This window comes from Sturnira hondurensis, unplaced genomic scaffold (genome assembly GCF_014824575.4).
Source record: "Sturnira hondurensis isolate 20B ecotype Veracruz unplaced genomic scaffold, ASM1482457v3 Scaffold0007222, whole genome shotgun sequence".
In the NCBI taxonomy this organism is placed as follows: domain Eukaryota; kingdom Metazoa; phylum Chordata; class Mammalia; order Chiroptera; family Phyllostomidae; genus Sturnira; species Sturnira hondurensis.
Window position 1 is genome coordinate 1,460,292 of NW_028079853.1, and position 24,554 is coordinate 1,484,845.

At 41.2% G+C, this 24,554-nt stretch overlaps 1 protein-coding gene and 1 pseudogene across 2 annotated transcripts in view; one reads left to right on the top strand and one right to left on the bottom strand.

The window, feature by feature from the left end:
- Positions 1-24,554, bottom strand: part of FAM162A (family with sequence similarity 162 member A) — a 36,353-nt gene that overhangs the window by 1,871 nt on the left and 9,928 nt on the right. The window contains exons 2-5 of one of the 2 annotated variants that reach the window (XR_005067288.1): positions 14,167-14,323; positions 9,300-9,422; positions 5,625-5,733; positions 1,798-1,906 (exon numbers count right to left, since the gene is read on the bottom strand). Coding sequence is in view for 1 of the 2 variants with exons in the window: in XM_037051492.1 (XP_036907387.1) it covers positions 1,798-1,906; positions 5,625-5,733; positions 9,300-9,422 (341 nt within the window). In the remaining variant the exon portion in view is untranslated. The remainder of the gene's footprint in view (positions 1-1,797; positions 1,907-5,624; positions 5,734-9,299; positions 9,423-14,166; positions 14,324-24,554) is intronic. The other variant, XM_037051492.1, reaches the window with a different exon arrangement.
- Positions 23,564-24,155, top strand: LOC118990768 (protein cornichon homolog 1-like; annotated as a pseudogene).

Below are 24,554 nucleotides of genomic sequence, written 5' to 3' on the forward strand. Positions count from 1 at the left end.
GGTCCAGTCCTTGGTAAGGATGCATACAAGAATCAACCTATCGATGTTTCTCTCTATCTCTTTCTCCCTCACTTCCCCTTTCTCTAAAAATAACTAAATCAAATCTTTTAATAAATTAATAAATAAATATCTGACCATTGCTGCTGCATATAAAAGTAACTACATTTTAATCACAAGATAGTACAGTATAAAGTTTGATAACTTGCAAACTTGGTTCTCAATTTTTATCTTGGTGCTTATTAGCCATGTGACTTTGGGGAAATTATTTAACAACTTTTTAAAGTTCTTAAAATACTTTTTAAAGATGTTTATTTATTTATTTTTATAGAGAGGGGAAGGGAGGGAGAAAGAGAGGGAGAGAAACATCAATGTGTGGTTGCCTCTAATGCACCCCCAACCAGAGACCTGGCCTGCAATCCAGGCATGCACCCTGACCAGGAATCAAACCAGTGACCCCTCAGCTCGCAGGCCCACACTCAATCCACGGAGCTACACCAGCCAGGGCTATTTAACATCTTTTTTTAAAAGAGATTTTATTTATTTACTTTTAGAGAGGGAAGGGAGGGAGAAAGAGGGAAACAGCAATGTGTGGTTGCCTCTCATGCACCCCCTACTGGGGACCTGGCCAGCAACCGGGCATGTACCCTGGACTGGGAATCGAACCAACAACCCTTTGTTTCACAGGCTGGCACTCAATTCACGGAGCCACACCAGCCAGGGCTATTTAACATCTTTTAAGCTTCACGTTCTTTTATAAAACACATAATAAGAGAACCTACCTCTTAGGTTCTTAAGGTTATTGTGGTAATTAAATGAGTTTCACTGCCTGCTATACATAAGCACTCAGTACGTGGGAGCGATATTACAATCACCTCAGGTTGAGGTGCAAACTGTGGCTCTGCCGTTAGGGAGACGCATGACCTTGGGCAAGGTACTAAAGCTTTCTAAGCTGTGTTTCCTCAGCTATAAATAAGGTCCTAATAATAGTACCTACCTTGCAGTGTTGTGAAGTTCAAATGAGATAACAGTAAAGTACAATACTTGGCAGACAGGCCATTTAATGATAGTTATTAATAATTACCTATGTTAATACAGTGATTTCTGGACTTGAATTCCTATGTACTGCTGAACAGCTATGGTCTTTAGACATGTGGCCCAGCTTGGCTGAGCTCAAAGCAAAGACTAGTAAGACTGCTCACCAGGATCAAGGCGGTGAAAAGGGGGAGAAAAAAGCCCATGTACTGACAGTGCTTTACAGACACGCATGGAGCTATCATTAAATTTGACAGTGTCATTTCTTAGTTCATATTATTTTTTTAAATTTTTTAAAAGATTTATTTATTTATTTATCTTTAGAGAGGAAGGGAAGGAGAGAAGGAGAGAAATATCAATGTATGGTTGCCTCTCATGAGTCCCCTGCTGGGAACTGGCCTGCAACCCAGGCATGTGCCCTGACTGGGAATTGAACTGTGATCCTTTGGTTCGTAGGCCCACGCTCAATTCACTGAGCTACGCTAGCCAGGGCTTCTTAGTTCATATTATTTATCAAATCTGTGGATGACTAGATACTGTTTAATTTGTACATGATTTAGTCCTTCTCTTTGCCAAGGTTAGGATTTATGTTTATCCCCAGATGTGCTATCCTAGGTTTGCTAGGTTTGTCCCCACTGTATCTTACTTTGTGTCGTACAATTTCCTGTGTAGGAAGTAGCCTCCTCTTCTCAGAGAATAAATACAAGGGTCCATCCCTGACTGCCTCTTGTGGAAAAGAGAGATAGAGAGGAAGTCCACTCTCACCTTCTTGCCCTCAATAACCATCAAGATGCATCCTGCCACAGTCAGGGCCATCATTATATAGCTGATCTTCACCCGGACCTTGTTCTTTGCAGCATCGAGCATCTCAAACCTAATAATGCAATGAGATCAGGAGAGAAAGTTCACTTTCTGAAGTTGCCAGCAAGATATAAAGCTCTGTACCATGAATCAGAAGTGGAGTGGTGCCTATAAATATAAAAAAGGAAATGGGGCCTGGAGATCTTGTAGGACTTTAGTGACAATGGGGCATTTTCACAACTCATTTTATGTTTACTTATAAAATACAATAAGAGGGCACAAACTTGAAGTAGAACAAAAAGGAGAAAGTGTGAAAATAGAAAGTGAAACCAGGAACAAAGTCCCCCCACAAAAAGCAACACATATTAATCTATGATTGCTATAGTGGGTCCTGAGTTTGGCTCTCAAGTTTCACATTAGCAGCTAAAGCTAAAAGTAGAACAAGTAGCTGTTTCTCCTTGAGGTTCTCAAGAAGATATTCCGTGATATAATGATTCTCTGAATAATATCCTGACAACAGATACTGCATTGAGCCTCAAAGTTTCAATACAAAGTGCAGTTCAAAAGAAAACAAACACAGGAGAGAGTTAAACAATGTGCTCTTTATACCCAACTTTTCTGTTCTCTGCCTTGAATCAGGAGATTCGAAAATACCTGAAACAGTATAAAGACCCTTTACACAATACTCCCTTCATGTTTATCTTTTAATATTTTGCTAAAATTGAGTGATAGTGAATTTTAGCTCTTGGGCAAGTGCCTCTTCTAACCTGTCCACTGAATACAGATCCATGTGCCTTAACAGAAAGTTAAGGGTTAGGGTTAGATTATCATTCTTGTGGGAAAGCTGAGAGGCCAAACAAGAAAGAGTCTGAAGAGTCCTGGCTGGTGTAGCTCAGTGGATTGAGTGCCAGCCTGTGAACCAAAGTGTCGCTGGTTCAATTCCCAGTCAGGGCACATGCCTGGGTTTTGGGTCAGGTCCCCAGTAGGGGGTGCAGGAGACACAAACACACATTGATGTTTCCTCTCTTTCTCCCTCCCCTCCTCTCTCTAAAAATAAATAAATAAAATGTTTTTAGAGTCCTAATGGGCACAGGATAAAGAACTGGGCTACTCAGTGGATTATAAATAGGAAATGATTATCTCTAGATGAAGGAAGTGGAGTGCTAACTACTCCCCCACCCCCTTTAAATGCATATTACATTTTTTTTCAATTTTTTTATTTAATTATTTTTCAAGTACAGTTTTCTGTCTATTCATATTNGACCCTTTACACAATACTCCCTTCATGTTTATCTTTTAATATTTTGCTAAAATTGAGTGATAGTGAATTTTAGCTCTTGGGCAAGTGCCTCTTCTAACCTGTCCACTGAATACAGATCCATGTGCCTTAACAGAAAGTTAAGGGTTAGGGTTAGATTATCATTCTTGTGGGAAAGCTGAGAGGCCAAACAAGAAAGAGTCTGAAGAGCCCTGGCTGGTGTAGCTCAGTGGATTGAGTGCCGGCCTGTGAGCCAAAGTGTCGCTGGTTCAATTCCCAATCAGGGCACATGCCCGGGTTTTGGGTCAGGTCCCCAGTAGGGGGTGCAGGAGACACAAACACACATTGATGTTTCCTCTCTTTCTCCCTCCCCTCCTCTCTCTAAAAATAAATTTAAAAAATGTTTTTAGAGTCTTAATGGGCACAGGATAAAGAACTGGGCTACTCAGTGGATTATAAATAGGAAATGATTATCTCTAGATGAAGGAAGTGGAGTGCTAACTACTCCTCCACCCCCTTTAAATGCATATTACATTTTAAATCAAAGAACAAAAAGTGCTTGGAAGGAAGCACAGGATCTGGGACAAAGCAGGTAGTAGGAGCACCCCAAAAGCATATACACTGTGATGTAAGAGGTGGGACCCACTGAAGCAGCAATGTGCATGGAGTGCTCCAGGCACTCAAGCCGGCTGGGCCTGCAGGTCGCAGAAACCAGGGACAACAGCTAAGGACAGTGAGTTGCTCTATTAAGAGCATCTAAGATCCCCCCAACCACAAACTAACTACCCATGTTGACAATATTTTATGTGAACTGGTACTTTTCCAACCGAAGTACTGTGATCCTCATGAAAAGTGATATAGTTTGCTTTTGAGGGAACATTTAAAAAACCCTGACTGGTGTGGCTCAGTAGGCTGGGTGTCGTCCCACATATCAAATGGTTGCTGGTTTGATTCCTGGTCAGGGCACATGCCTGGGTTTCAGGTTCGGTCCCCAGTTGGGGGGTGCGAGAGGCAATGGATCAATGATTCTCACACACTGATGTTTCTCTCTCTCCCTCCCTTCCCCTTTCTCTAAAAATTAATAAAATAAAATCTTTTTTAAAAAAATAGTAAAGTGCACATAAATAAGGCCGTGATGTTGCCCTCCATTCTACAGGGAGTAATCACGAAGGGCAAGTTAAGCAGTGCCTGTTCAGAACTACAAGCACAAAGAAAAATGGCTGCCCAGGCTCAGAAAAAGGCCTCCGAGGGTAACTCACTAGCTCGTACTTTGGGCTAGAGGGGATCTGGGAACCACTTACAGATCTGGGCCACCTGAAGGTGTTCCCTAGCAAAGTCTATATAGCGCCTATTGGGTCCACGGGTATATATGAGCTTGTATTCTGCTGGGACTTTCATGAAGAAACTGGAACAGGCACACACTTGATGTCACTGAAATTTCCCACAAGAGTATATTGTCACTTGAGCAAAGACGGAATAGGGCTTTCCCACTGAAATAATTTTTCCTCTTGAAATAATGTGCTATTTAGTTTGACATGCAGAAGCAGAAGGACTCTCTCTCAAAGGTGTTGTACACAGAAGGCAAAGACCACTTATCTTTCTGACAAAGATACCCTGAATGAACCCATATCTTTTGCACTCATGACTTGAAACCAGAAAGCAGAAGGGGCAGGAGTAGTTTTCTTGTGAGAAGGGAATGACTAGGAGAATTGTCCCAAGTCCCCGTCTCTGAGCAGGATGATGCCCCACCCGGAAGATGGCATCTATTTCTCAGAATCTCTGTTGGCCAAGGTGCACACCAATCAGTGAAGCGGTGGTTCTCAACTGGAGGTAATTTTTGTCCCCTCAGGGGACATTCTGGAGACATTTCTGATTGTCATTAATGAGTGCCACTGGCATATAAAGGAGTGGAGAGGCCAGGGACGCTACTAAACATCCTATAATGCACAAGACAGCCCCCAACAACAAAAATTATCTGGCTCAAAGTGTCAAGAGTGCTGAGGTTGAGAAACCCTGGGTTAGAGGAACATGTCCTTATCATCTACAGACTCTGTAGGAGTCCCAAGATCCCAGCCGGGCTGGGTATAAGGAAGCTGGTGACAGAAGGTACTCTTTCCTGCATCCCAGAGATTCAGGAAATACTTTTACGCCAATGTCTGAGCACTTGAGTGAACTGCATAGAATATGGTTATTGTCACTAGTAACTGGTACACCAGATTAAAACAAACTACGAAGAGTGGGCATCACTGTTTAGTCACATTTCTGTAGGTAGGTAGGAGAAGAAACCTAACCAGTAGGCTTCAGAGTATGCTGTTCACTGGGCACTACATCACATAACGATGATAAGATACCGGCTTCCTAGCACTGTTTCTATTACAGATACTTGATAAAGAGGAGACATTTGGAAAATGTGAAAACTGTTTCAAAACTTGATTAAAAGTTTTTAAATAGTCAGACTTAGAGGAACTGCTTTTCCTTTAAAACAAATCAGTAAGAAATAAAAGCTGCTTACAACCCTAAGTACAACACTCACGAGATAGTCTCTGGGATTTCTTCTTCCTTTTTGAAGCGACCTGACCATATCAGGATCTTCCTCTCCCAATGCGTAGGTTTGTGTAATGGCACTCGGTGGGTGTAAGTGTCTATGAGGAAAACAAGATATCTTACTTATGTGAGATTATGACTCTCAAGTTTAACAACAAAAAATTTTATTTGTGCCATTTTAGAACTACTGGGTCTAAACATATGCCATCTGAGTAGGTTTCATTAATGAACCCAGAGTGGAGATAAACATCGGTAAAGGTAGGTGAAAAAGAAGAGAAGAAGGCCAAGGGCTGTGCCTCAGGCATGACCCAGACAGGGTTCAGGACAAAGACGCAGCAGAGGAAAACGGAGTGGCCAAAGAGGCAGACAAAGGAGAAAGGTGCAAAACCACAGACTGTAAGAGAAAGTCTTCTAAAGACAGGGGAAGTCACCAAAGGCAAGGAGGAGGAAAATTTAGGGGATCACAGAATGTCAACGTAGAGGGGACCTTGGAGATAATCTCACCCAAATTCTTTTTTTTACGTTACTTTTTAATATATTTTATTGATTATATCATTACAGTTGTTCTATTCCCCCCCTTCATTCCCCTCCACCCACACACTCCCTCCCCCACCATTCTCCCCCCTTTAGTTTATAACCACGTGTCTCAAGTTCTTTAGATTCTATATTTCCCCTACTATTCTTGCCCTTCCCCCTATCTATTTTCTACCTACTGTCTATGCTATTTTCTGTACCTTCTCCCCCCTTCTCCTCCTCCCACTCCCCTGTTGCTAACCCTCCATGTGTTCTTCATTTCTATGGTTCCACTCCTGATCTAGCTGTCCTCTTGGTTTGCTTTTGTTTTAGGTGTGGTTGTTAATAACTGTGTGTTTGCTGTCCTTTCACTGTTCATATTTTTCATCTTCTTTTTCTTATATAAGTCCCTTTAGCATTTCATATAATAAGGGCTTGGTGATGATGAACTCCTTGAACTTGACCTTATCTGAGAAGCACTTTATCTGTCCTTCCATTCTAAATGAAAGTTTTGCTGGATAAAGCAATCTTGGCTGTAGGTCTTTGGATTTCATGACTTGGAATACTTCTTTCCAGCCCCTTCTTGCCTGTAAGGTCTCTTTTGAGAAATCCGCTGACAGTCTGATGGGTACTCCTTTGTAGGTGACTGTCCCCTTATCCCTTGCTGCTTCTAGGATTCTCTCCTTCATTTTAGTCTTGGCTAATGTAATTATGATGTGCCTTGGTGTGTTCCTTCTTGGGTCCAACTTCTTTGGGACTCTCTGAGCTTCCTGGATTTCCTGGAAGTCTATTTCCTTTGCCAGACTGGGGAAGTTCTCCTTTATTATTTGTTCAAATAAGTTTTCCACTCGTGGCTGTTTCTTTCCCCCTTCTGGTACCCCTATAATCCAGATGTTGGAACGTTTAAAGATGTCCTGGAGGTTCCTAAGCCTCTCCTCATTTTTTTGAATTCTCATTTCTTCATTCCTTTCTGGTTGGATGTTTTGTTCTTCCTTCTGGTCCATTCCATTGATTTGAGTCCCAGTTTCCTTTCCATCACTATTGGTTTCCTGTGCATCTCCCTTCATTTCAATTAGTTTAGCCTTCATATGTTCCTCAAATTTGTGACTATGTTCCTCTAATTTGTGACTATAATCTACCAGTTCTGTGAGCATCCTGATAAATAGTGTCTTGAATTGTGCTTCTGAGAGGCTGGCAATTTCTCGGTTGCTTTGAGTTATTGGCTCTGGGACTTTGAGTTCTTCTTGCACCATCCTTTGGGCTGTTCGTGCCTGTTCCGTAGCAGGATCAGAGCCCTAAAGTGTTCACTAGAACAGGGCAACTAAGTTGCTGGGTTGTGACGTTGTATGTGGGGGCAGGGTCAAAGAGGGACAATGGCTTCCCTCTGCCGCCTGCCGCTGTGGCCCCCACGGGCACCGCAGCCACCACCGTCACCAGGCCCACGCGTTTCGTTCCACTGCACTCGAGTGTGCCACCGCCGTCAGCCCTCCACCACTGGGTTCGCCCCCTGGGGCCTGTGTGGTCCGTCTCACTGTGCGCGAATGTGCGACCACAGTCAGTCTGCCCCACAGCCCGACTGGTTCTGGGCTGCCTGCGCGCCCAGGTTGGGGGATCTGTCCTGCCCGACCCTGCTCGCTGCTGGCTCCACCTCTCTTACCGTCCCCGTTGAATGGTTCGTAGTTGTCGGACTTCTGTATAATTCCGTTTTCTGGTCTTTGGGTGTGTCCTAGTTCTCCAAACCTCTGTTGTGTTCAAACTTGGTTGTGGGAGAAGGCACAGTGTTTCCACCTATGCCTCCATCTTGGCGGAAGTCAGGTGATCACCCAAATTCTATGTACTGCCTCCATCTCTCTAGGTGACAGACCTTCTCCTTGACCGTTACCTACGTGTTACACTCAGTCCCACCTCCACAGTTTTGTTTATGCTGTTCCTTTCACATAATCAGAAGTTAACAGCAAAAGAACAGGAAAGTCAATAGGAAAAAACCCCAAGGAACCAAAGGCAAGAAAAAAGGTTGAGAAGTATAGACATGGCACTACTGTAGTTTTATCGAAAACTTTTAGCACTTGATACAGCTCTCACTATAGTATTTTTCCCTTCTCATTTTAAGTGCCATATACCCCATTGAAGACAATTCAGAAAAGATAGATGTGGGGAAAAAAAGAGAAAAAGATTAAAACCATCTCTAATTCTCTTGTCATAGCATAATCTGTATACTTTTATTTTGGTGTGTTTCCTAACTCTTATCCCCGTAAGTATGTATGCATGTGCGATTTATACCAGGATCATGCTTGTGCATATATACAATCTAAAATTTTGCATCCTGCTTTGTTCAGTAACTTTGTCACATTTTCCATGCTAGTACATGGTATATATAAGCACCATTTCCAATAGCTGCATAATCTCATCAAGCAAATCTGACATATGTAATTAATCATTCCCGGGTTAGTTGACATTTAGATTTACTTCTCATTTTCTTATTATACATAAAAAATGGAAACATCTTTACACTTAAAACTTTTCCTGTATGTAGGGATTATTCCTTAGGATAGATGCCCATAAATGAAATACCAGGTCAAAGGATATAAACATTTTTAAGCTGTTGATAAAAATATTCTTTGAGGATGGTTCCTTTCCACTCACCAAGACCTGCTTTGCTCAAGTGTAATCTCATGAAGAGGCAACAGACAAACAGTTCTTAGGACCCTACGGTTCATTAATTATGCTCCTTCCTATAGTGGTGGCAATGAGAAGGGTCTGAGTTAGGGACAGGACTAAATGTGGCTGACGTTAATGTCCAACCTAGAGTTTAGCCCAGGTTATATTTTACCCAAAATATCATTTCTCGATTTAGTTATCTTTGGGGTTCCTTAAAATATTTCTAAACTATTGTTTACTTTGGTGCATCTATTCTCCTACAAAAAGCGACAGTCCAATCCTTGAGGCAAGAAATAAACATGACAAATGAGGAAAATGAAGAATCATTGCTACCTGTGAGCACAGCCAACGTCAGTACAATTTGGGAGACCTGAACTACATGACAGTATGATGTAGTACCCCTGTCACCGCCTGTCCCATACGTTCTTTTGATTCCAATTGTCCTCCTCTTTGGGAGCTGCCTAGTCCATGATTAGAAAAGATAATAACTTACGGGATGGAGCTTTTGGACTTTCCTGTGGTTTGGTGCAATAACCATTTATTCTCTTCAAATCAGAGTTTCTGGTAAGCCTCAGAAATGAGAATGCATCTCTTTCACATAACCTAAAACAATTTCCTAAAAAAGAGAGAAAAATGTTTCAGAGAAAGAAAATCTGTTGTCTCAAAATGAGCATGCCTGCAAGGTATATATTTAACAAAATCAACTCATTTAGAAAATGCATATAGCCCTGGCTGGTGTGGGTCAGTGGACTGAGTGCCGGCCTGCAAACCAAAAGGTTGCAGGTTTGATTCCCAGTCTGGGCACATGCCTGGGTTTCAGCCCAGGTTCTCCAGTTAGGGGCATGCAAGAGGCAACCAATAGATGTATCTCTTGCACATTGGTGTTTCTTTCCCTCTTTTTCTCCCTCCCTTCTCCGCTCCCTAAAAAGTATATAAGTAAAATATTTATAAAAAAGAAAATGAATGTACTACTCTATTTGTAAGACACATGCACTATATTTAGAGGTGTTAAGTTTGGTGTCATTTTAAAATATACATGTGTTGCTGATTAGAAAGTTAGGAATTTACAACATTTTATCAGCTGCAAGTTTTATAAAAAGTACGTCTCACATGTCTTTTCATAACAATAATGGTTCTGTGGAAATACTATGTATTATGGCACCCAGCTGGTTAGGTAAAGATTAGCAAACTCCCAGACATGAGAAACCAACACATCAAGTTGCCAATTCTATTCTTGTCAACTATGGGTAGGAAGCTGCAATTACAACGGGTTCTAGAAAACCTGTTCCTTCCAGACCATAATTCTCCAATTAAAAACCAACTTTGGATGTAGTCATGAATTATGTGTAATTTTAAAACTATACAAACATATATAAATATATAAAATTATATTATATATAAATATACAGGTCAATTATTTTATTGATTGATCTTAAAGAGAGAAAGGGAAACACTGACTTTTTCTTCCACTTATTTATACATTCATTGGTTGACTCGTGTATGTCCCCTGACTGGGGATCAAACCTGCAACCCTGGCATAACCAGAGGACACTCTAACAGAACTACCAGACCAGGGTCTAGGTTGTTAACCCCCTCTCTCTTTCTCTCTTTCTAAAACATTTTACTTGTTTATTTTTAAAGACAGAGGAAGGGAAGGAGAAAGAGAGGGGGAGAAACAAAAGTGCGTGATTGCCTCTCGCACACCCATTTCTGGGGACCCAGCCTGCAACCCAGGCATGTGCCCTGAGACTGGTAATTGAACAGGTGACCCTATGGTTCACAGGCCAGTGCTCAATCCACTGAGCCACACCAGCCATGGCTAATTTTTAAAATCTAAATTCTAAGCACCTATAGAGAGTAGTACTACAAACCTCTATAAACTTAGCACCCAGTTTCAACTATTATCAATACACAGCCAATAAATAGTTTCATCTGAGCCCTACTCGCTCCTTATTCCCTATTGGGTTATTTCAAAGCAAATCCCAAACATCATATTAGTTCTTCTGTACATACTTCAGTATGTTTACTGCATATCTTTAAAGTAACTTCCTAAAATCTATGCTAAACCTCCCAAGGATGAATATAACCAGTTCAACCACTTTTCCCTTTGCATTTGCAAATATCCTTCTATTGTGATGTGATTAGTGGCATCCTTTCCTCGGTTATCTGTAAAAGGTAACCACCTAAAGCAAACTTCTGCATAGTAAATGAGGACCATACTGGATGCAATGTGCCCAGAAAAGCAATAAAAGCCTGTCCAGGGAAGGGCTGTGGCTCTCTCCCTCGAGTGTGGCCATGCTGTCCCCTTTTCTCCACAGGACTTCTGTAGTCCATGTGAATTTGTTTATTACAGCTACAACACATAGACTCTGCTGGCCGGGGTCCACATCAGGTAGGAGCTCCTTCTTCCTTTCTGCTGCACAGTATTGAATTGTGTAAATGTACTACAGTTTTCTTATCCACTCATTTACTGACAGACAATTAGGTTGCTTCCAGCACTTGACTATTATAAATTGTGCTGCTATGAACATTGGGGTGCATAGGTTCTTTTGGTGTTTCAAGACTCCTAGGGTATAATCCTAGCAGTGGAATTGCCGGGTCGAAAGACAGTTCCATTTTTAGTTTTCTGAGGAAATTTCATACTGTTTTCCACATTGGCCGCACCAGTCTGCAACCCTAGTGCACTAACAACAGTGCACTAGGGTTCCCTTTTCTCAACCTCTCCAACTCCTCTGGTTTGTTGATTTCTTTATAATGGCCATTCTCACCAGAGTGAAGTGGTATCTCATTGTGGTTTTAATTGGCATCTCTCTGATGGCTAGTGATACTGAGCATCCTTTCATGTCTCTGAGCCCGCTGTATGTCCTCCTTGGAGAAGTGTCTGTTCAAGTCCTTTGTCCATTTTTTAATTGGGTTGTCTTCCTGGAGTGGAGTCATGTGAGTTCTTTATATATTTTGGAGATCAAACCTTTGTCCGAGTTATCACTACCAAATGTTTTCCCATAGTTGGCTCTCTTTTCATTTTAATGCCGTTTTCTTTAGCAGTGCAGAAGCTTCATATTTTGATGAGATCCTGTATTTTTAGTCTTTCCTTTATATCCCTTGTTCTAGGGGGACATATCAGTGAAAATATGGCTGCGTGGAATATCTGAGATTTTCCTGCCTATGTTCTTCTCTAGGACTTTTAAGGTGTTCTGACTTATATTTAAGTCTTTTATCCATTTTGAGTTTATTTTTGTGTATGGTTTAAGTTGATGATCAAATTTCATTTTATTGCATGTAGCTGTCCAGCTCTCCTGACATCATTTATGAAGAGGCTATTTTTACTCTATTTTGTGTTTCTGCCTGCTTTGTTGAATATTAACTGACCGTAGAGACTTGGGTTTGTTTCTGGACTCTACTGTTCCTTTGGTCCATGTGTCTGTTCTTATGCAGAAATAGTATTTTTGTTTTTTACTTGACAGCAAGAGGGAGAGACAGAAGAGACACCAATGTGGTGTTCCACCCATTTATACTTTCATTGGTTGATTCTTTATGTGCTCTGACCAGGGATCGAACCTGCAACCTTGGCATATTGAATGCTCTAACCAACTGAGCTACTTAGCCAGGGCTCACCTAGCAAGCTATCAAGGTTCATCCATGTTGTAGCATTTTAGCAGTATTTAGTTTTTTTTATTGACAGATTTTATTCCATTGCAAAGATACCCCAGAATTTCTTTACATATTAGTCAATGGACATCCAGGTGGTTTCAACTTTTTGGCTACTATGAAGAATGCTGATATGGACATTTGTGTACAAGTTTTGGAGGGAACATATATTTTCATTGCTTTAGGGCATATACTATGAGGGAAAAGTGCTGGGTCATGTGGTAAATCTACAACTGATCATTTGAGTAGCTGCAAGACCATTTTCTAAGTGGCTGCAGCATTTTACATTTCCATCAGCAATGTATGTGGGTTACAATTTCTTGCATCCTGGCCAACACTTGCTTTTATTTTTTAAATTAAAACTATTCTAGCCCTGGCTGGTGTAGCTCAGTGGATTGAGCCTGGGCCTGCAAACCAAAGGATCTCGGTTCGATTCCCAGTCAGGGCACATGCCTGGGTTGCAGGCCAGTTCCCAGCCGGGAACCCACGAGAGGCAACCATACATTGGTATTTCTCTCCCTCTCTCCTTCCCTTCCCCTCTAAAGATAAATTTAAAAAAAAAACATTCTAGCAGGTGTGAAATGGTATCTCATTATGCTCTTTATTTGTACTTCTCTACTGAGTAATGATGATGAGGATATTTCATACGCATATTAGCTATTTGTATATCTTCTCCAGAAAATGTTCTTTCAGTTCCTTTGCTCATTTCCTAACTGGTTGTCTTTTTATTACTGAGTTGTAAGAATTCTTCATATATTCTAGATACAAATTGTTTATCTTATATACAACTGCATATATTTCCTCCCATTTCATGGGTTGTCTTTTCACTATCTTTTTGTTTGTTTTTAAAGATTTATTTATTTATTTATCTTTAGAGGAGAAGGGAAGGAGAGGAGAGAAATATCAATGTATGTTTGTCTCTCATGAGTCTCTTGCTGGGAACTGGCCTGGAACCAGGCATGTGCCCTGACTGGGAATCGAACCACGATTGTGTGGTTCACAGGCCCACGCTCAATCCATTGAGCTTCACCAGCCAGGGTCTTTTCACTACCTTGATGAGGTCCTTTAAATAAGAAATTTTTAATTTTGATTTAAGTCCAATTTACCCATTTTATCTTTTGTTGCTTGAACTTTGTGACAAGGTCACAAAGGTTTACTCCTGTGTTATCTGCTAAGAATTTATAGATTAACTTTTAGGACTGTGATTCATTTTGAGTTAATATTGGCACTTTGTATGTGGAAAGGACCCAACTGCAGTCTTTTGCATATCGATATCCAGTTCTTCCAGCATCATTTGTTGAAAAGATTATTCTTTCCCCTGTCGGTTTTTTTCTGGGCACAATACAGAAAATCAATTGACCAAAGATGTGAGGGTTTATTTTTGATTCCATTCTATTTCACTGATCTATATTCCCTTTACTCCCTTGTGTTGTTGTGTTTTGCCACATAAGTCCATGTTCTATGTTGACTTGGTGGTCAGCCAATAACTGGACAGTGATTTCTTTCATTGCATTCCACCAAAGGTTTGCCCACCTTTGCTGAAGGACTGTGTTTGTGTTGGACCATTGGGTGGGGTTTCTGGGACAGGGGAACTATTGGCACCAAATGAGCTCTGAGTCAGGTAATGAAAAGAGAAAAGGAAAGAAAAGAGAAGAAAAAAGAAAATGGTGGGGAGGGAGAGGAGGGGAAGAAGATAAAAAAGGAAAAAAGACCTGTGAGTATAGAGGGTCCCGGGGAACTGCCAGACAGGTCAAATAGTAACAGTTCTCCGGGGCTGGGGGTTTAGGGCCACTGCAAGTCCATTCTAGGCTGCTGGTTTCCATGGCTCCTGTGATTGTAGGGCCATTAGTTTTCAAAGCTACTGTGAAACTGAGAGGAAATAGGAATCAGTTAAAACTGCACAAGGCTTGCTGTTCTTACCATAATTAAGTACTTTTTCTTGGAAAAATGCTAGTCAGATTGTCATAAGCCTCTGGTTATTTTCTAGAGGTCTGCAAAAATTGATTTTAAGTATTTTTGGCCGTATTCTCACTACTTTTATATTGGAGTAGAATTTCAAAAGCCCTTATTCTAACATACCATAAGTCAGAACATCTGTTTGTAGGGACTTCCGCCAAGATGGAGGTGTAGGTGGAAACACTGTGCCTTCTCCCACAACAAAGTTTGAATACAACAAAGGTTTAGTGAACAAAGACGCAGCCAAAGAACAGAAAATTGAACTATAGGAAGTCTGACAACAACCGTTCAACCGACTGGTAAGAGGCGTGGAGCCAGCAGTGGAGTGGGGGGACAGAAGAAAGACCCCTCCGGCCCCAGGCATCCAGGCAGCCCCATGTTGGGCACAGGGCGGTGAGCTGGCTGTGGTCACACATTCACGCGCAGATAAACCAGCAGAGGAGTGAGCAGTGAGACAAACCACGCAGGCTCCAGTGGCGAACCCAGCAGTGGCGGGCTGACCGTGGTTGCACATTCATACACAGTGGGACAGACTGTGCGGGCCCTGGCCTCTGCGGCAGGAGGCAGCAGAGGGGGCTGCCATTGCTTTCCTTTGACCCCGCCCCCACATACAGCATCACAACCCAGCCACTGAGTTGCCAGCCCTGGTGAACACCTAGGGCTCTGTTCCTCACACATAACAGGCATGAAAAGTCCAAAACATGGCTCGAGAAGAACTCTAAGCCCCAGAGCCGGTAACTCTAAGCGACCAAGAAATAGCGAACCTCTCGGATGCACAGTTCAAAACACTGGTGATCAGGATGCTCATAGAACTGGTTGATTTTAGTCACAAATCAGAGGAACATATGAAGGCTAAACTAAGTGAAATGAAGGGAGATGCACAGGAAACCAATAGTGATAGAAAAGAAACTGGGACTCAAATCAATGGGGTGGACCAGAAGGAAGGAAGAAATGACCAAACAGAAAAAAGTGAAGTTACAAGAATTCAGAAAAATGAGGAGAGGCTTAGGAACCTCCAGGACATCTTTAAACATTCCAACATCTGGATTATAGGGGTATCAGAAGGGGGAAAGAAACAGCCACGAGTGGAAAACGTATTTGAACAAATAATAAAGGAGAACTTCCCCAGTCTGGCAAAGGAAATAGACTTCCAGGAAATCCAGGAAGCTCGGAGAGTGCCAAAGAAGTTGGACCCAAGAAGGAACACACCAAGGCACATCATAATTACATTAGCCAAGACTAAAATGAAGGAGAGAATCCTAGAAGCATCAAGGGATAAGGGGACAGTCACCTACAAAGGAGTACCCATCAGACTGTCAGTGGATTTCTCAAAAGAGACCTTACAGGCAAGAAGGGGCTGGAAAGAAGTATTCCAAGTCATGAAATCCAAAGACCTACAGCCAAGATTGCTTTATCCAGCAAAACTTTCATTTAGAATGGAAGGACAGATAAAGTGCTTCTCAGATAAGGTCAAGTTCAAGGAGTTCATCATCACCAAGCCCTTATTACATGAAATGTTAAATGGATTTATCTAAGAAAAAGAAGATAAAAAATATGAACAGTGAAAGGACAGCAAACTCACAGTTATTACCAACCATACCTAAAACAAAAACAAACCAAGAGGACAGCTATATGAGGAGCAGAACCATAGAAATGAAGAACACATGGAAGGTTAGCAACAGGGGAGTGGGAGGAGGAGAAGGGGGGAGAAGGTACAGAAAATAGCATAGACAGTAGGTAGAAAATAGACAGGGGGAGGGCAAGAATAGTAGGGGAAATATAGAATCTAAAGAACTTGAGACACATGGTCATTCCCCCCCTATAAAGGGGGGGAATGGTGGGGGAGGGGTGTGCCGGGTGGAGGGGAATGAAGGGGGGAATAGAACAACTGTAATGGTATAATCAATAAAATATATTAAAAAGAAAACAAAGAACCTCTGTTTGTGTAAAGATTTGTGGTTACCTGCAGTCTTGATTTCTCTCTCTCTCTCTCCTCTCTTTCTTTCAAGAGGCCTCATTTATTCCAGTTTTCTAGGTTTGTATTGCCAGAAAGCTTTGCCTGGGTTTTGGTGACCACACCATCAGTGCCACTTAGTGGAAGCAAGTAAATGCTACAGTTGAGCTGGGCTTGTTTCCTCATTTCAAATGTGGTTCATGTAAGCATTTACTTCACCAGGACTCATGTGAAGATTAAGTGGAAAAACGAATGTTACAGCGCTTGGCAAGATGCTTGAAACACAGCAGGCACTGTAAACATTGTTTGTTTGTTTTTTTGAAACGCTGCTTAAAACATTAATCTTCAAAACATTTCCAGAACGCTTTTTCTGACCAAGATAATTATGCAGTTAGTTACCAGGGCATGAGAAAATTCTATGAAGCTTTTCAGATTTTTTTTTATGGCTCTCAGGATTAAAACAAAATTATTTAGTTGTGTGGTCTCAAACTTCAGTGTGCATGAGAACCACTTGAATGGCTTGTTTAAACACTGGACATACTACCTCCAGTTTCAGATTCAATAGTTCTGAGGTAGAGGTTGGGAATGTGCATTTCTAACAAGTTTCTAGGTGAAACTGCTACTTCTGGTTGGAAACTACACTTTGAGGACCACTGTGTTTTTAAAACAAATTGTGGTAAAATATACATAACACAAAATTTACCATTTCAACCATTTTTTAAAAAGATTTAATTTATTTTAGAGAGGGCAAGAGAGGGAGAGAAACATTAGTGTCTAAGACACACATTGATCGATTGGTTGTCTCTCACACACCCCAACTGGGGATCTGGCCCACAACCCAGGCACGTGCCCTGACTAGGGATCAAACCAGCAACCTTTCGATTCTCAGGCTGGCACTCAATCCACTGAGACACACCAGCTGGGGCCCATTTTAACCATTTTTAAGTGTACAGTTCTGTGATATTAAGCACATTCACACTGCACCACCATCAATACAATTCACTGTCATCACTATCCATCTCCAGGACTTTTTCATCTTCCCCAGAGAAGCAATGGTTTCATGAGACCATGAGGCCCCATCTCACCCCATCCTGTCCCATTCCCTTCTGGCAGGCAGTGAGACAGAAAGGAACGAGGGCAGCTGGCAGTGAGCTGGAAGGACTCTGCCCTCCAAATAAGGAACAGAAATAGCTCTGGGGGTGGGTGGGGGGTGGGCTGGGATGGGAGTAAAAGACAGAAAACTGTACTTGAACAACAATTAAATAAATAAAAATTTTTAAAAAGAAGCAACAATTATTTCCTTTGGTGGCTGCCCTTCCCCATCCCTCTTAATCAGAGCAGAGGCAACTTAAGATAATGGAACAGAACAGACAGTGAAGAAGGGCAGAAATTTAGGTAGTAATAAACCAAAAATGCTAACATGTATACCTACTTACTATCAGTCACACAAATAAAATGCATGTTTGCAGATTCTTAACAAATGATAATTGAGTATCAGGCATTGTTCCAAACAATATACAAAAACAGGTAAAAATCTATGTCAGCAGAACTTACATTCTACTGAGGAAAAAATATATAGTTAGACAGTCCAAACAGAAACAACAGTAAGTGCAAGGGCCCTAGATAGGTTCTGGGACACAGTGAATACGGTGAAAAAAGTAGGATTTGAGATTATAGAGGTACCTGAAGTGGAGGTGGGTGTAGGGACTTGAAGGTATGAGGGGTTTATCTAGATCAGAAAACATCTCCCAACTTTTTCTTACTGCAACTTCACACTGGATGCCAATAATTTTTAACTCCTTAAGGTATAAATGATGATTAAAACATACATATATATGATCTTATTATACATATTAGAAATAACAGACTAACGTAAAAAATAATTTAAAAAATCTGACATAAGTAAAAAAAATGAAGTACTTGAAGTGAGCTCAGTTTTTATTTTGCTATTACAAAAAAAGCATAAACATTTTAGTATCAATATTAAGACCTTCTTTTTCTGTCTCAAAGAGACAGAATATTTTGCTTCAGACATCCAAGCCAAAAATGTTCCATTTTCTGGTGGACCACAGTTGAAAACAAACACACAAATGAAAAGGGAAACAGCTCTTTAGCCCTCTGGTTGAACTTGCAGGCTGTCCCTGGCCAACAGCTCTGCATCCCTAGGGTCCCAGCAGAAAGTCAAGATGAAGCCTCTCAGCTCTAGTTAGGTCAGCTGGGATGAGGCTGGTTGGAGTACTGGCTTCCACCCTTTTGCCCCTTCCCTTCCCTTCCCTAAAAAGCACTTCCAAATTCATGATGGACAGTGCAGCGAGGTGGGGACGCCTTTTTTCTCAGAATCTTTCAAGACCTTCCTGGAGATAAGCATCAGTGATGTGACTTGGGACGTGAACAATCTCCGGGAATCGGTGATGATAAATGAAGGTTCAACAAATGCTAGGCAACAAAGAGGCTTTTAAAAAATTATCTAAGTTAGTGTTTCCTAATCTTTGTCAAGATCAGTTGTCAGGTGTGTTGCAAGTATGTTGCTAGCTATGAAGTTTGCCAATGATTTGCTTTAAAAAATTTGTCAAAGCTCATAAAACTATACAAAAGGCTTTAATATATGCAAAGTTTAAAATATCAACCAGAGCCCTGGCTGGTGCGGCTCAGTGGACTGAGTGCTGGCCTGCAAACCAAAGGGTCACTGGGTTCAATTCCCAGTCAGGGCACATGCCTGGCTTGCAGGCCAGGTCCCTAGTAGGGGGCATGTAAGAGGCAACCACACATTGATGTTTCTCTCCCTCTCTTCCTTTCTCTCTCTAAAAAAAAATATAAACAAATAAATAAAAATATCACCAAGATGTTTGGAGAAATCCCAGGATAGAATGCAGAATGTAACCAATGTATGTAACTATATTAGAAATGTATGACACAATCTAACCTCATAACCTTCAAAGTGGAGGAAAAAAGAAGCCGACCTAAGTAACTTTGGAAAATATTGTTTTGACTAGAAACTGTAAGACTAAAAACAAAAAGAACCATACATAAATACTGTACTCTAATTGGCAAATTTGGGTGTTTCTTTTTTAAATGAGCATGTGTTAACAATTCTAAAACTACAAGTATAATAGGGTTGAACAAGTAAGTAAACAAATCGTTGCCCTGGCTGGAGTGGCTCGGTTGGGTGCATCATCCTGAAAACCAAAAGGTAGTGAGTTCGATTTCTGGTCAGAGCACATACTGGGTTGTGGGTTTGGTTACCAGTCAAGACATGTTCAAGAGGCAACTGATCAATGTTTTCCTCCCTCTCCCTTTCCCTCTCTCTTAAAATCAATAAGCATGTCTTTGAGTGACGATAAACAAAAACCAAAACTACATGGTACATAATGAGAGCCAGTTTTTTCACTGTCAGAGAAAGGAGTTCCAAAAGCAGGGGTGGAAAACTAGAATAAAATCTGTGGTGTTGGGCCCTGACTGGTGTAGCTCAGTGGATTAAGCATGGGCCTGTGAAGCAAAGGGTCACGGGTTCGATTCCCAGTCAGGGCACATGCCTGGGTTGCAGGCCAGGTCCCCAATAGGGGACACATGAGAGGCAAACACACATTGATGTTTCTCTCCCACTCTTTCTCCTTCCCTTCCCCTCTCTCTAAAAATAAATTAGTTAAATATTTTTTAAAAACCCTGTGGTGTTGGATCAGAGTCAGAACACTGTATCAACTATTTTAGTTTTATATACTTATATGTTATTTATATATTTGTAAATATATAAAGATATGATAGGTGGACAGATAAAGGCATAACTGTTTGTATACACATGGCCTAGTATACATATACATATTTCCCAGTTCTACCCACTGGGTGGGCCTGGAATCAGTGACACATCAGTGGCAGTACACACACTCAATGCCCAGATCTTGGTTTCTAAATACCCAAAAAGAGGAAGTGGAGCTCCTTGGAGAAAAATAGCTAATTCTAAGATGCAGCAGAGAAAATACAAGATGAATATGGAACATCCAGTAGCACCAGAAGAACAAAGTGCCCCAAAAACAAAAGGATGGGGCATGTAAAGGGACAAAGGAGCTGATCTGATAGAGCCTACAATGAAATAATTTGAGGAACATAATAAATAATGCAGTAACAGATTAAAACTCAAGGCATAATATATATGAGCCCATACTGATATAAATAATAACTAGATGAATGAATAAATGAAGGAGAAAGGACGAATTTTCCTTAAAGAGAAATCACAAATATATGTAGACAATCTTCCCTCCTGCATTCCTTCCCCCTTAAGTATGGGTCAGACCCAGTGACTTACTTTCCAAGAACAGAGTATGGAAAGGAAAAAATAGTGACTTCACAGGAAAGAAACAAAGTGGACAAAGTCACCAGTCATAAAACACATTCCCCAAACCCATAACCCTAGTGTCATGGGAAAGCATCAAACACACACACACTGAGAGACATTCTACAAAATATTTGCCCAGTATTCTTCAAAACTATCATGATAATAAAAACCAAAGCATGTGGAACTGTCAGAGACCAGAAGAGACTAAGGAGACATGACAACTAAGTACAATGTGGGGCCCTGGACCGAACCCTGGAACAGAAAATGGACAAGGGAGTAACTGCTGAGAACCAAATAGTCTGTCCTTCAGCTAATAGTAATGTGCTAATGTCAATTTCTTGCTTTGACAAATGTACTGTGGTGAAGTAAGATATTAACATTAGGGGAAACTGGGTGAGGGCTACACAGACTCTGCACTATCTTTGCAACATTTCTGTAAAATTAGCCCAAAATAAAAATATATTTAAAACATGGGTACTTGGGTATTATTAATTATATCTTTCTGTTTTTACTCAATACATATTTTATAAATACTTTATATTTACTTGATAGTTACTATTAAAAATTAGAGAGATTTGAGGTTTTTGCTATAAAAATATCACTCGCTTGCACTCCAGTCTGCTTTTGGAATGGGAAAGAAAAAGGAGTGGGGTAGATTAGCAGCTGTGCCCAGTCCAGGGCAGACCAAAGACGTGCCAGTGAGGATCATCTGACAAGTGTACCCTGATGGAAACAAGAAAATTATACATAATAATTTAGAGCTTGTCACACCTTGCTATTCTCCAGCATGGTTGATACTATCTGGGAGCTTTTTAGAAACGCAGACTTTCAGCTCCCACTCAAGACCTACACAATTTTTAATGAGATATTCAAATGAGCATTACATTTTGAAAATGAAAAAGTCACCCATATTTATTCAACAGTTGCTGAGTACTTACTGTGTCCCAGACACATGGAAACCAATACCATATTCTCTCAAGTCTAGGACAGGGCTAGTTAGCCTCAGCTGGGAACGTCATAGAAATACAAATTCTCAGACCCCCACACCAAACCTTCAGAACCTTTTGAGGTAGGGTCTAGAAAAATGTTTTTACAAGCCCTCCAAGTGATGCTTATGCATACTAACGTTCAAGAAACACTGCTCTAGAAAATCCAAAGTCTAGAAAGTTTAGATTTCAAACTCGGCCAATGGGAATCACCAGAACACCTTAAAAAATAAAATGCACAGGGCCATGCCAGACCAATGAAATCCCAATATCTGGGACTAGGACCCAGACCTTAATATTCTTTGAAGGATTCTAAGTGATTCTAAGGTACGGCTATGTTTGAGGATCACAGCTCTTAAACACAACCAGCTAGAGTTCCCATCGAACGTAAGCTTCATGAATGCCCAGAGCGCAGTGGGAAAGCTTAATACATCTCCAGTTGGTCCCAAAATAAATCCCTCTTCAACAGTTAATTTACTGATAAGAAGCTCAGCTTTACTTCTAACTTCTGCGTATCAGTTCTTTTTCACTCGTTGCACTGAAAGTTTGGAATCCCTGTGGAATACGCTCAGCTGTCAGTCTCAAATACTCTAGTCAGTCCTTGATGACACACAGTGTGCACTGGTCAAGTTGCCTTGCCTCTTTCTCCGGTGGAAAAGGCTTCAGTTCACATCCCTGCTCCACAGCCACTGGCTGCCCCTCATGGGGGAACACAGCCACTGTCCAATCACCTCACAGGGAGTGACCAGAGTCCGCAGATCTGATCCTGACTCAGTGGTGTGGGACTGTTTGCCCAACCCCCTCATTCTCTTCTCCTAGTTTTCCAGAAGGCCAGTAGCTGCTGCCATGACCTCCACTGGGAAAAGCTTATTTCTGGGGCAATGATGTTCCTTTTTCATGCCCCATGGAAAGATTTTCTAAATACTTACACAGTACTCATGATAGTCCGCAAATGCCTTTAGAACTGAAATAGGATATTTTCAGTCCTAAAACATATGCTGTGATAGGAAAGGGGGAGTCTGAGGAAGGTACTTTGAAAGTTTGTTTCATGAATCAGTCAATTTTAAGTCTCAGGAGGAAAAAGCTACATATACGCCTATCCCGAGTATAGCATAGTTCATATACATAACTATCTCATCAATACTGTATTTTATAATTATGACAAATTACATGTCAAATGTTTATAGCTACTCTAATTGACCTAGTAGGAAGAATGATTAAATCAGGGTAAGTCTGTCGTTTAAATAAGTGGGAGCTCTTTTTTCCACCCAGAGCTCATTTAGATTAGAGGACCATTGATTTGGTTTCCACATTAGAAGCAAAGCTGAACTGCACTAAGGACTGACCATAACTAAACAAATGAATAATCCTGAAATATTAACTTCCTTTGAGCTTTGTCAGTGATCAGACCCGAATGGCTTGCTACCACTGTTCTGACACGGAACCGGTCTATGTGGCCTCAAATCTGACTTGCTCTGCTCCTGCATGTGACATGGACTTCTGGACCTGCCCTGCCATCGCTCGCAAGCCTAACCCTGCTTTGTTACTGAGGTCCAAGCTAGCGTCCGAGGGCTCAGAGTGTAAGTGATGACACTGGCCCATCTCCCTCTGCGTCTGGTATTGTGGCTCTCACTTGTGGCTCTCCCACAGTGAGAGGCCTTTTGCCTGCTCTTCCCCCCAAATGACTTAGGAAACAGGCAAAGCAGTTCTGAGCAGGCAAACAAAAGTAGCAATGGCATTTCTGGAAGATAAATCTGAGTGCAGAATGCCAGCCAAGCCTGGGGCGGGGGGAGAAGGGGTAAAGGCAGCAGGAGTGGGAAGATGCAAATACGGTACCTCGCTTTAGATGGCGTCACTACACGGTATTCAAGTGTGTAGAACAAATGGAGAGCCGGGTTTCCCAGAGGCCCCTGCCCTGGTCCTCCTCCCCAGTCATGGTGCTCATGTTCATGGCCTTCTGCTATATGCTGGCGCCGCTGTTCACTGCCACAATCACCTTCTTCATCGTCTGGCACCATCTGAGGAGCTGAAGACTGATTACAGTCATCCTACAGACCAGTGTAACACCCCAAATCCTCCTGAACTTCCAGAACACCTCAACCATGCTTTCTTCCGTATTGTTTCTTCATGCAGCAGTGGCTTACACTGGGTCTCAACATGTCCCTCAGCATGGCATTTCATATTTGAAGGTATGTGAGTAGACCAATGATGAGTGGACCAGGAAATGACCTAACCATCATGAATGCAGATATTCTAGCATTTCATCAGAAAGAAGGATGGTGCGAATTGGCTTTTTATCTTCTAGCCTGTATTTTACTACCTATATACAGCATGTCCTATGTTTTGGTGAGCTCTTAGAACACATAGAGGAACTGGTCCAGTCAAGTACATGCAGAAAAGCCACCAAATGAAGGGATTCTCTCTAGCAAGACCCAGTTTCCAAGAGTAGCCTATAAAATCTTATCAGTTACATTAAAAAATGACCCATTTTTTAACGTTTCCACATTTTTCACTTGTGGAAAGACTGTTTTTATGTTATGCTGTTAAAAGAATTAAATGTAATTACATATAAATTGATATAAAATTACTTTTCGTGTCGACAGGTTTGAACTTGCATTACTTAAGGAACAGCCATAATCCCTTGAATGACTGCATTAATTAATGTTTGTTAGTCCATTGGAAGCTTTTGTTTATAGAAACTTGTAGGGTTCATTTTGGTTTTATTAAAATGACATTTAATAATTGGGTATAAACTAACTATAGATATCAGGTGCTTCTGAGGAACTGAAAAAACATATCTGATCTGTGGGGCAACTTCATGGGTTTTCTCATTCATCATACAGATGATCATATAAGGATACATTAAAAAAAAAA